Source organism: Loxodonta africana, chromosome 7, assembly GCF_030014295.1.
Source record: "Loxodonta africana isolate mLoxAfr1 chromosome 7, mLoxAfr1.hap2, whole genome shotgun sequence".
Taxonomy (NCBI): Eukaryota; Metazoa; Chordata; class Mammalia; order Proboscidea; family Elephantidae; genus Loxodonta; species Loxodonta africana.
Window position 1 is genome coordinate 30170531 of NC_087348.1, and position 12462 is coordinate 30182992.

General features: G+C 38.7%; 1 protein-coding gene across 1 annotated transcript; it reads left to right on the forward strand.

Moving 5' to 3' along the window:
- The first annotated feature begins 3657 nt into the window (after positions 1 to 3657).
- Positions 3658 to 4605, forward strand: LOC135232097 (olfactory receptor 8K3-like). Its single transcript, XM_064289393.1, has one exon. It carries the CDS (start codon positions 3658 to 3660, stop codon positions 4603 to 4605), a length of 948 nt encoding a protein of 315 aa, XP_064145463.1.
- Positions 4606 to 12462: the final 7857 nt, after the last annotated feature.

Sequence of the window (12462 nt, forward strand, 5' to 3'; positions counted from 1 at the left end):
CTTTAGCTACTCTGTGTTCAGGAGTAAAGTTTCAAAGTCTCTTCTGACATCCATTTTGGTTTTCTCGCTTATCTTTTTTAATGACCTTTTGTTTTCTTCATGGATCATGTCCTTGATGTCATCTTGAACTTGTGTAATCTTTTGTCATTAGTGTTCAGTGTGTCAAATCTATTAGTGAGATAATGTCTAAATTCAGGTCACATATACTCAAGGTCGTATATTGGCTCTCTTGAACTTGCTCTAATTTTCTTAAGCTTCAACTTGTACTTGCATGAGCAATTGATGGTCTGTTCCTCTGTTGGCCCCTAGCTTTGTTCTGACTGATGATATTGAGCCTCTCCATCTTCTCTTTCCACAGATGTAGTAGATTTGATTCCAGTGCATTCCATTTGACAAGGTCCACTGATGTACTCTCCATTTATGTTCTTGAAAAAAGTTATTTGTGATGAAGAATTTGTAGGTCTTTCAATGATCGAACATGCAATCTCTGACGTTTCTATCACCAAGGCCATATTTTCCAACAACCAATTCTTTTTATCCAACTTTCACATTCTAATCACCATTAATAATCAATGCATCTTGATTGCAATTTTGATGAATTTCAGACTTTATAAGTAGGTAAAATATGCAATTTCCTCACCTTTGGCATTAGTGCTTGGTGGGTAAATTTTAATAATAGTAGTATTAACTGGTCTTCTTTGTAGGCATATAGATAGAATCCTATCACTGACAATTGTATTTCAGGATAGATCTTGAGTTGCTCTTCTTCAGGAAGTGTGTGACATCATTCCTCTTTAATTTTCATTCCAGCGTAGTATACCATATGATTGTCCAATTCAGAATGGGCAAGACTAGTCCATTTCAGCTCATGGATGCCTAGGATATCAATCTCATGTGTTCCATTTCATTTTCATTTTTTACAACTTCAAATTTTCCAGGATTCTTACTTCATACACTTCCTGTTCTGATTATTCATGCATGTTTGCAGCTGTTTCTTCTCATTTTGAGTCATGCCAATAAAATAGAATACCTTAATTTAATAAAATAAAATAAGAGAGTAGTCTTAAATAGAAAATTTGCCATAATAGGAGGTGTTGGAAAGACTGATATCTGTCCCCAAGGTTAAAAAAAAAAAAAAAAAAACAGCAGAACATAGAAAAAACACAAACCGTATACTATATATGTGATATGTACTAATTTTATTCCATTTGAGAGCATTATGGAAATGGGGGAATATCGAGTGGTCTGTCCTAAAGGTAAAATATTTTTATCCAGATCCCTGAATGGACACATTGAAAGTTAACTGAGAATAAAATAATAAATAGACCTAAAAGAAACTTACTCCCTTATGAATACAAATTGTTTAGAAAATGACCAGACACCCTAGACATTTTGTTAAGCTTTCAGGTGCTTCAGGCATAATTAGCACATTTCTTGGCATCTCCTCAGGGAGAGGCTCAATCGTTGAGAGAAAACTATAAGTTGTTCCCCCTACGCCATGGTAAGAAGTGCATGGGGTGTCAAAACAATCTTGTTACAGGTAAAATGTAGAATTTTTTATGCAGTGTCATGTTTTATTAATATCTGGAATATTTTAGTGACATTTTCAATATCCCATTTTGAATTGATGATAAAAAAAAAGGCACGGAAAAATATTAAGGAATTTGATTCAATTCTGTCTGGTTTCCATCATTATTCTTGATATGTTTTATATGAGATAAATGTGGACTTCACTATTCACTTTTACAATTTAATGCTTGGGAATTTAATGTCTGCATTTGTTGACTAATGATTTACTCAGAGACTGCTCTTCTCATAGTGTTCAGGAATAGATATATGCCAGATAGTTAGATTGATTGACAGGAAGATAGTTATATAGAGAGATAGACATAGACATACCCAGGAAGCAGTGATCACAAAGTTTAAACCAGCAAGTCCATTATTTTAACCCGTAGGGCTAATTCTTCTATTTTTAAAACATTTGTGGTATATTCAGACACATTTTTTAAGATTATACTTTCATTTGTCTTTGATATCTCCTGGCACATAGGCATTCCAATGTTTAATGGAAGATGCTTCATCTTCAGACAGATGTACAATAACTTCCAGCAATTTGTATGCATGTCATCAACAGTATATTTTCTTTTTCTCCTATGCCATGGTGTCATATTGAGTTCTTTTTAATTATATTTTTTTTAAAAATTAGAGGATTTTTTTTTTTACAAGAGGGTGTTTCTGACATCATTGTTTCACTATTTTGTCAGATTTCCTCATATATCCTAGGTTTCTCCATGAGAAAAAATATATACCTGATGTATTACAAAAAACTTAGAATGTGTGAGTTATAATAAAAATTCCAGTTGGAGAAGGAAGTATTTTAAGTGGGCCAACAAAGAAAATAAAGAATGGCACTTCTGGACACTTTAGTCATAGAATTAGTGTTATGGAATGAGAGTCTCATGTCAGTTACAAGGAAAATATCCACATGAACCTATTTATCTTGGAAATGGTGACAAAGAACTTAAGTTATAGTCCAGAAAAATTTACCTATAAATACCTTAAAGATAAAAACAATTACCTACAAGAAAAAATCTTTTCAAGTAGTTACTGTCAACATCCAAATAAATATAGATGATGACAGATCGGTAGATGATAGATAGATAGATGTACAGGCAGACAGACATATAGATGGCTAGATAGATGGATGGACAGATACATAGACAGATAGATAGCTGAATAGATAGATGATAGATAGTACTAGGCAAACAGTATTTTAGAGTTACTTTCAGGTAGCATACTCACACATTGAAGCATTTAAGTTTCATTTATACTGCCTAACAATCCTTTTTTTTTTAACAATCCTGCAAGAAGGTGTTGGAATATGATTTTTCAGGTGGGGATAAACAGACTCCTGTAACTTATGTTATTTACCCTAAGTACCACTTTGTATATATTACACATGAAAGTATGCTGTTGATATTGTTAGGTGCCCTCATGTCGGTCCTGACTCATTGTAAAACACTATAGGACTGAGTAGAACTGCCTACCTAAAGTTTCTAAGGAGCAGCTGGTAGCTTCGAACTGTTGACCTTCTGGTTAGCAACTGAACTCTTAACCACTACACCACGGGGGGTCCAAATCGATGTATAACCCACAACCCACTAAAAAGTCGCAGAGGCTATATTTGTATACATATATCTCTTGGGATGTTTTCATGTGTAAAGACAACTCCCATTGTTATCAATTATATACCTATTCAAAACATGTCTGGTATTTTGAGTGTTCCATCTTGGACCATCAATAATCACGAGTTTTCATAATATGATGTTTTGAAGTAGAGGTTCAAAATATATTCTTGTTTTTTTTAGGTATATGAAAAGGAAAAAAAATTAAGAAGGGTACAATAGATATACACATTTCTAACACCTAAATGTTTAACAGTATATTCATTTTTGTTTCATCTATCAATCTATCTAATATATTCTGTGTGTGTAAAATTTATGAGAGGTGGGTGGTATTCGAATATCATAAAATTGAATGTTTGAATTCATATTATTGATATTGGTTTGTATGCTAAAAATCTGCCAGATGGTACTACGTAAAAGCTACTGACTATGCTGATGTCTCTATCCAGACTAGGTTTCCTGATAGACCAAGATGGACAAACACAATCTAACAGTGCTGAATGATTTCCTTTTGACGGGAATCACAGACCGCCCAGAGCTGCAGGCTCCCTTGTTCGGGCTGTTCCTCATCATCTACATGATCTCAGTGGTGGGCAACTTGGGCATCATCATCCTCACCAAGATGGACTCCAGGCTACAAATGCCCATGTACTTTTTTCTCAGACACCTGGCTATCACTGACCTTGGTTATTCAACAACCGTGGGACCCAAAATGTTGGTAAATTTTGTTGTGGATGAAAACACAATCTCCTACTATTTTTGTGCTATACAGTTAGCTTTCTTTCTCATGTTCATCATTAGTGAATTTTTCATTCTGTCAGCAATGTCTTATGATCGTTATGTGGCCATCTGTCACCCTCTGCTCTACACAGTCATCATGTCACAAAGGGTGTGTTGGGTGCTAGTGGCTATCCCCTATCTCTACAGCACATTTGTTTCTCTTCTGGTCACCCTAAAGATTTTTATTTTATCCTTCTGTGGCTACAATGTCATCAGTCTTTTCTACTGTGACTGTCTGTCCTTATTATCTTTGCTCTGCTCAAGCACACATGAAATTGAATTAATCATTCTCATCTCAGCATCTATTAATTTGATTTCATCCCTTCTAATAGTTCTTGTTTCTTACCTGCTTGTTTTTGTCACCATTGTCAGGATGAACTCAGCTGAGGGCAGGCACAAGGCCTTCTCCACCTGTGGATCCCACCTGACAGTAGTGGTAATGTTCTATGGGACTTTAATCTTTATGTATGTACAGCCCAAGTCCGGTCATTCCTTTGACAGTGATAAAGTGGCTTCTATATTTTACACCCTGGTTATCCCCATGTTGAATCCCATTATTTATAGCTTGAGGAACAAAGATGTAAAATATGCCCTATGTAACACATGGAAAAAAATATGCAATATCTTTTCTACAGTTTGACACATCATATGGTTCATATAAATTCATATAACTTATGCCTCCATAAGTTACAATGAGCACAAATACATCCCACATGTATTGATAAATTTCCTTCTATGTGTCAGTCACTCTTCTAAATGCATTGATGAAGAAAAGAATAAACAAAAGAGTAAAAATATTTACCATCCTTGAAGTGAAGAGATGGATCCCAAACAATAATTAGGTAAATTTTATAGTACAGAAGAACGTGTTGGGGTCCTGCTGGTGCAGTGGTTAAAGTGCTTGGCTGCTAACTGAAAGGTCACCAGTTCAAACCCACCAGCCCTTCTATGGGAGAAAGCTGTGGCAGTTGGCTTCCACAACGATTTACAGCCTTGGAAACCTTATGGGGCAATTCTAGGGTCCTTAGGAGTCACAATCTACTGGACAGCAGTGCATTTTTTTTTTTTTTTAAAGAATGTGCTATAAAACAAAAGCCTTTGTCATTGAGTAGATTCTGAGTCATAGAAACCTTATAGGACAGGGTAGAACTGCTCCATAGGGTTTCCAAGGCAGCTGGATTTGAACTGCTGACCTTTTGGTCAGCAGCCAAGCTCTTAACCACTACACCACCAGGGCTCCAGGAGAATATGTTGGGAACTATGAAATCAGGCAAAGAGGTTAGATATGTTGAGTGGGAGTGGGAAAATGTACTAGGTACAAAAGAGGGATTACAATGATTCTGGTATTTTTTTCACTATTAGAATAAACCGCAGAGTCAGTTCTTGCATTTTTGTATCTGTGGTTGTGTAAGCCCTTGCCTTTTCATAGTTCCTGAAGGGGTCCTGGGTTCAGGCCAGGTTGTGAGGAGTCTCAGTGCCGTGTGATGATCTGAAGTACTTAATTATCTAAATTTGCTCAAATGTCCCCATTCCCGACCTTGGGGTTCCATTCTTTTCTTATTAAGGCCTTTACTTTCCCATGTCAATCTGTTAGCACACCTTGCAATTTAGCAATCCACAGGTTCAGCTCAACATCTGACTTAGTTTTAATCAATCCATTTTGCCTAGATCTAAGTGGGAAAGGAATTTCAAACCTGGGAGCAACTCTGGATCATTCCAAGAAATTGATATTAATTGGTGTATTGATCAGAATGTGTACGAATTACGGTAAATTTCTTGAGGTCATCCAGAGCTGCTCCCAGGTTTGAAATGCCTTCCCTACTTGTCCCTCTCATTTAATAATTATCTTTTTCGTTTCATGGGTTGTTTTCTTATCTATATGAAAAACCTTTTTAAATGTTTGTTCAATTATTTTTTGTGTATTTCCTTGGGTAACAGGATATTCTATGAGGAGTTAAGTTTGCTACCTCTGTTTCATTGGTTTAGGACAGTATTTATTATGCACTGTATTTTCATTAACTTTTGTTCACCGTACTTATCAGAGGCCAAATGAGATAATCCCATGGTTTGCACTGTGCTGTATTTCTAATTGAAGTAAGGGCTGTGATGTGGCAAGGATACATTTATCTTGCCTTATGGACATAGTTGTTCCATGTTACTCCTCAAAATTTTCCATATATTTTTATTTATTTATATTTTCTTTTAAAAATTTCTTGGGTTTTATTGAAGCTACTAGAGTATAAATCATTTTCTTGGTTCAGAATCATGAAGTAAAAACCCCTGTGTAGCCAATTGCATCTGAATAAAACAGCTCCTTGGAAAATAAGACAAAGGTGCATGTTATACTGTCATGTGAACATAAATATTTTTAAAAGTCTGAAGCAGTTAGTAGTTGAAGATGGTCATCATAAAACAGAGCTCCCCAGGCTAGTAAAAATTCCACTGCCTCAAGCAGCTTGCTTGGCATGCCCCATAGCTTTTAATTAGAATTTCGGTTCCTTTGCTTGGCACACCCCATAGTTTTGCATTAAAAGCTTGGCTCCCTTCTCCTTAACTGCTTTCCAAAAGTAGATGAAATTGGCTGAAAAGAGTTTAGGCACCATGTTGACATTCAGGACAACCATCAGTTCTCAAATATAGTAACACCATGCCTCTGGGTGGAGTTTAACCACCATATTCTGAACACTGAAGGCATAAATTTATTTGTAAACCCCATCACAGCTGGGTAGTATGATTAATAATGTTGCTGATGTAACTTGTTATGAACTTCCTATTAGTAAACTCCTTATAAGTAATGTTTCCCCTCATCCCCTCTGAGCAGTCTTGGCAGCAGCACCGTTTCTCTACCTTGTACAATGAAATAAAGACGCCTTGTACTCTCCCACCTCTGTCTATCGTTTATTGGCTGACACGAGTTCCATCGAGCAGAAACTGGAGTTTCTGCCTAGCAACATTTCTGTTAAAACGGCCAGGAGTCATCCGTTCTGTTCCGGAAGTGAATTGGACCATACTCCGGCCCGAACATCTGGTGCCACCAGGAGACATCTCTGGAGACCTTATAGCAGCCCTGGAAGCCGATTCTCCTGGGACCCAACGGTGACTTCATGGGAGACACGAAACACACCTGGGTTAATTTGGTAAATACCTGTGTAAGACCTTAGAAGCGTCCCAAGAAGTGGGAGGAATTAACAGCTGATTGCGTTAATGGCTCTAGGTATTTGGGGTTATTTGGTAAAAAACAGGGTAATTATTGGTAAGGCCTTAATATTCCCAGAAAGTGGAGGGAATTGACTCTTGAGAGTATAAAAGGCTCTAGGTATCTCTTATTAGATTGGTGCAATGAATTAGGTTGTGTGAGTGTGTAATGTGGGTATGTGTAAATCATTTAGACAGTTCACAGGCATGGGCCCTGAGAGTCTTGAAAACTCTTGCATTGTGAATATGATTTTGATCAGGCAGAGTGCCCAGGATATACAGAGAAAACTCCAAAAACTTGAGGGAGGCGTGGAGTTGGGTCTGTCATGGTTTGTTGAGCTTGCCTACCAGGTATATTCCAATCAGCACAGGGAAGAGGAAAAGAAAAAAAATCAACCATCAGAACAGATAGGCTGCATTCCTGGGCACATCCTTGCAGGGAAATGACACGTCTCCTGGCAACCCAACAAGAGGGGGTCCCTGAGGAGAGATGAAGGTGGGAGGCCCTGACCCCCATTATTCTGAGACCAGTGCTCCTAGTACAAAGAGAGAGGATATTAGAAGAGAGAGAGTGCCCTAAATTCTTACCCAGCGGTAACAAAGACCATGGGGTTGTCCAGTGGCTCATGATGCCAGTAGGTAAAGACTTGGATTGAGGAGGACTCGAGGCAAGTCTACGACCTGAGCCTCTGGTTATAATGAAGGTGGGGAGGGGGAGGTAACTGTATGGTTTCTAGTGGATTCCAGAGCAACCCATTTTGTACTGACCCAGAAAAATATAGCTCTGATGAAAAAAAACTGCGTCAGTCCAATAGTCTCATGTAAGAGGGAGAGCCCTCCCTGCCTCCAGCCTCTAACCTGCTGTATACAATGGAAGCCATTAAAACATAATTTTATCTACATGCCTGAATGTCTCATTCCCTTGCCATACAAAGTCTTGTAGAAACTGCAAGCACAAATTTCTTTTGATAAAGAGATCATACAGATGCAGATACTGCCAGAGAATAGATGGCAATTGCAGATGGCCAGAGTCACCTACCAATTATAGCATGGAAGAGCACTACCAGGTATCAGTAGGGCCAGACATCAAAGATGCAGTGGTCCTGCGGCTATGGGCATGGGCCAACCAGGTGTTGGGGTGTGTCAAAACCAATCCCCTGGTGGTGGTTGAGCTCCAACCTGACATAGTTTCTTCCTGACTTAAGCAATACCCCATCTGTGCGGAGATCTGATAGGCACGGGCAAAATCATCACCAGATACACGAAACATAGACTGCTCAGACCATGTCATTCAGAGTTCAATAGCGCCATCCTGCTGGTGAAGAAGAAAAATAGAGAATAGCAGCTCATTCAGGATCTGTGAGCCACCAACTAGGTAACAGTCACAATCTACCCTGTAGTTTCCAACCCTCATACCGTGCTGTTGACTTTGTTGCCCAGTTTTTCCTGGTTCACTGTACCAGATATGAAAGATGCATTCTGCTGTACCTGAGAGGAAATGAACAACAACAACAAAAAAAAAAAAACAGTAAATTTCTGCCTTTGAGTAAAAAGACCAAGACAGTGGACAAAAACAACAACTCTACTGGCTAGTCCTTCCCCAGGGGTTTAAAAACAGCTCCACTCAAGTAGCAGGGGACAGCGTGGTGGGCTTCCCAGCCCATGGAGCGAGAAAGCTGAGTGCCTTTGGGCAGAGACTAAGTGCCAAGAAGAAGCCTATGCCTAACCCACAGGTTTGGGACTTGCCAGACTCCACAAGCACAGAGGCAGAGTCAAGATGGCGAAATAGACAGACTCTTTCGGCGAGAACTCTTTAAAACAAAGACCTGAAAAAACAAGTGAAACGAGTATATTTGTGACAAGCAGGGAGCCCTGAACATCAAAGGCAAGCTTAGACAATGAAGTGAGGGGCAGGGGGAGGAAGAGACCTTTCAGAAGTGAAGAGGGTTACGGGACCTAAATCACAGGGAGCCCTAAGACACCATTTCTGGAGCAGCGGCGGTGGTGGTGGCGGGCTGGATCTAGTGTTCAGCTGCAGTTTCCACAGGGAGAAGCAGCCAGCCACACAGCCTACTCACACCTCCGGAACCTGAGGAGAAAGGCGCCCTTGGCAAAAGCTAAGTACTTGCATATATTTTACTGCTCCCCACCCCAGGCCAAGCTGGCTTCAGCAACTGAATCTGTGGGACTGAGATAGGCCCTGTTGAGCACCTAGAGCCATCCTCCCAGCCTTGGGGAAGGAAAAAATTTGAAGTTTGGAGTAAAAGATAATTTGCTAGCTCCATTAACAGGGGGAGCTCAGGACAGAAGCAGCTTCTGTCCAGGCATAAACCACCCGTGGACCTTGAGCACCTTTCCCTTCTGCACGGACCTGTGTGGGCCTATTTCGGGAGAATAGGACCTTGCTGCCAACTCCAACCATTTCGCTGTGCAGTGGAGAGGTGGGTGTTTGACATTTGACATTGCTTTGCCTATTAAACAAGGTCCTCAACTACCCACATCAGGGACCTAAGGACTGGTAGCTCCACTCAGGTCACCCAGCCACCTGTGACAGGGGTCCAAATATAACTGGTACCTCCGAGTCCTGACAACCAAAAACTTTAGGTGTCCATGGTCCCTCTGCAGAACCCACCCACCAGCACACTCTAGGGAACAGAGAAGCATTTTCCTCAGAGACATTCGGGGTCAGTTCTCAGCCCACTGCCTTGTTCAGAGTGTGACACCCTGCTGCAATCAGATACTGGTATATACACCAATCACCTCTGGGCCTCTAAGAATGTAGGACAGAGCCTGTACCACACACTTGATGATCAGTTACCTGGAAACCTGAGCTGAATTCATACAAGAAAACGGAATGGACTCCTAGACTGATATACCCGATAACATCTATACCGGCTGGGGACAGGACACCAGAGCTCCTAAGGTGAAAATAATCAAGGTATCTCACTCAAGCAACCCATAGGTGTATACCTAAACAAAACAAAGCAAGCAGCTACAACACAGTAAGCAAGGATAAACTAATACAATAGCTTATAGATGGCTTGGAGACAACAGTCAATATCGACTCACTTAAAGAAACAGACCATGATCACCTCCACAGGCTCACAAAACAAAGAATCCAGGGATCTTCTAGATGAAAGTACATGCCTGGAATTACCAGAGCCAGAATACAAGTTTAACATACAGAACCCTTCAAGACATCAGGAAGAAAATGAGGCAATACAGAGAACAAGCAAAGGAACACACAGATAAAGCAACTGAAGAAATTAGAAATATTATTCAGTAACATAATGAAAAGTTTAATAAGCTGGAAAAATCCATAAAGAGACAGCAATTGGAAATTCAGAAGATTAACAATAAAATTACAGAAGTAGACAACTCAATAGAAAGTCAGAGGAGCAGAATTAAGCAAGTAGAAGCTAGAATTTCTGAACTCGAAGATAAATCTCTTGGCACTAATATATTTGAAGAAAAATCAGATAAAAGAATTTTAAAAAATGAAGAAACCTTAAGAATCATGTGGGACTCTATCAAGAGAATTAACCTACGAGTGATTGGAGTATCAGAACAGGGAGGGATAACAGAAAATACAGAGAGAATTGTTGAGGATTTGTTGGCAGAAAACTTCCCTGTTACCATGAAAGATGAGAAGATATCTATCCAAGATGCTTATTGAACTCCACATAAGGTAGATCTTAAAAGAAAGTCACCAAGGTGTATTATAATCAAACTTGCCAAAACCAAAGATAAAGAGAGAATTATAAGAGCAGCGAGACATATACCAAAAGTCACCTTCGAAGGAGAGCCAATAAGAATAAACTCGGCCTACTTGGCAGAAACCATGCAGGCAAGAAGGCAATGGGATGACAAATTTAAAAAATGGAAGGAAAAAAATTGCCTGTCAAGGATCATATATCCAGCAAAACTGTCTTTTAAATATGAGGTGAAATTAAGACACTTCCAGGTAAATACAAGTTTAGGGAATTTTTAAAAACCAAGCCAAAACTACAAGAAATAATAAAGGGAAATCTTTGGTTAGAAAATCAGTAATATCAGGTATCAACTCAAGACTAGAACACTGGGCAGAGCAACAGGAAGTCAACCCAGACAGGGAAATCCAAAAAAAAACAAAGAAAGATTATTTAAAAAAAAAAACCAAAACAGGGTCACAGTGACATCATTATATAAAAGAAGACAACATTAAAATAATAAAGAGGAACTAAGAAATGTAATCTTTCACTTCCATATGGAGAGGAAGATACAGCGATACAAAGAAATAAAAGTTAGTTTTAAATTTAGAAAAATAGGGGTAAATAATAGGGTAACCACAAAGGAGATGAACTATCATACTCATCAAAATAAAATACGAGGGAAAAATACAGACTCAGCAGAAACAAAATCAAAAACAACAAATATGAGGAAAGGACAATGTATAAAGAAAATCTACTGAGCAGATAAAATCAAGTGGGAAAAAGAAACTGTCAACACACAAAAAAAGACATCAAAATGATAGCACTAAATTCATACCTATCCATAATTACCATGAATGTAAATGGACTAAATGCACCAATAAAGAGACAGAGAGTGGGAGAATAGATTAAAAAACAAGATCCATCTATATGCTGCCTACAAGAGACACACCTTATACTTAGAGACACAAACACCAAATCAATACAGTTTACATTAGCCCCCAAGAAGATAAAATACTGAGAAGTAAATCTTTTTAGAGATGTAAAAGAGTTATACAAAGAAAACTAAAGTACACTTCTGCGAGAAACAGAAAGAAACTTACATAAGTGGAAAAACATACCTTGCTCCTGCATAGGAAGACTTAACATTATAAAAATGTCTATTCTACCAAAAGCGATCTCTACATTTAATGCAATTCCAGTCCAAATCCCAAAGACATTCTTTAATGAGATGGAGAAACAAATCACCAACTTCATATGGAAGGGAAAGAGGTTCCAGGTAAATATGGTATTACTGAAAAAGAAGAAAAAAGTGGGAGGCCTTACTTTACCTGATTTTAGAGCCTATTATACTGCCACATGAGTCAAAACAGCCTGGTACTGGTACAAGAACAGATACATAGACCGATGGAACAGAATTGAGAATCCAAACATAAATCCATCCACATATGAGCAGTTGATATTTGACAAAGGCCCCAAAACAGTTAAATGGGGAAAAGACAGTCTTTTTAACAAATGGTGCTGGCATAACTGGATATATATTTGCAAATAATGAAGCAAGACCCATACCTCACTCCATGCACAAAAACTATCTCAAAATGGATCAAAGACCT

Excerpts from the sequence above, each read along its gene's own strand:
- LOC135232097 (XM_064289393.1), top strand. The coding sequence starts at position 3,658 with ATGGACAAACACAATCTAACAGTGCTGAATGATTTCCTTTTGACGGGA.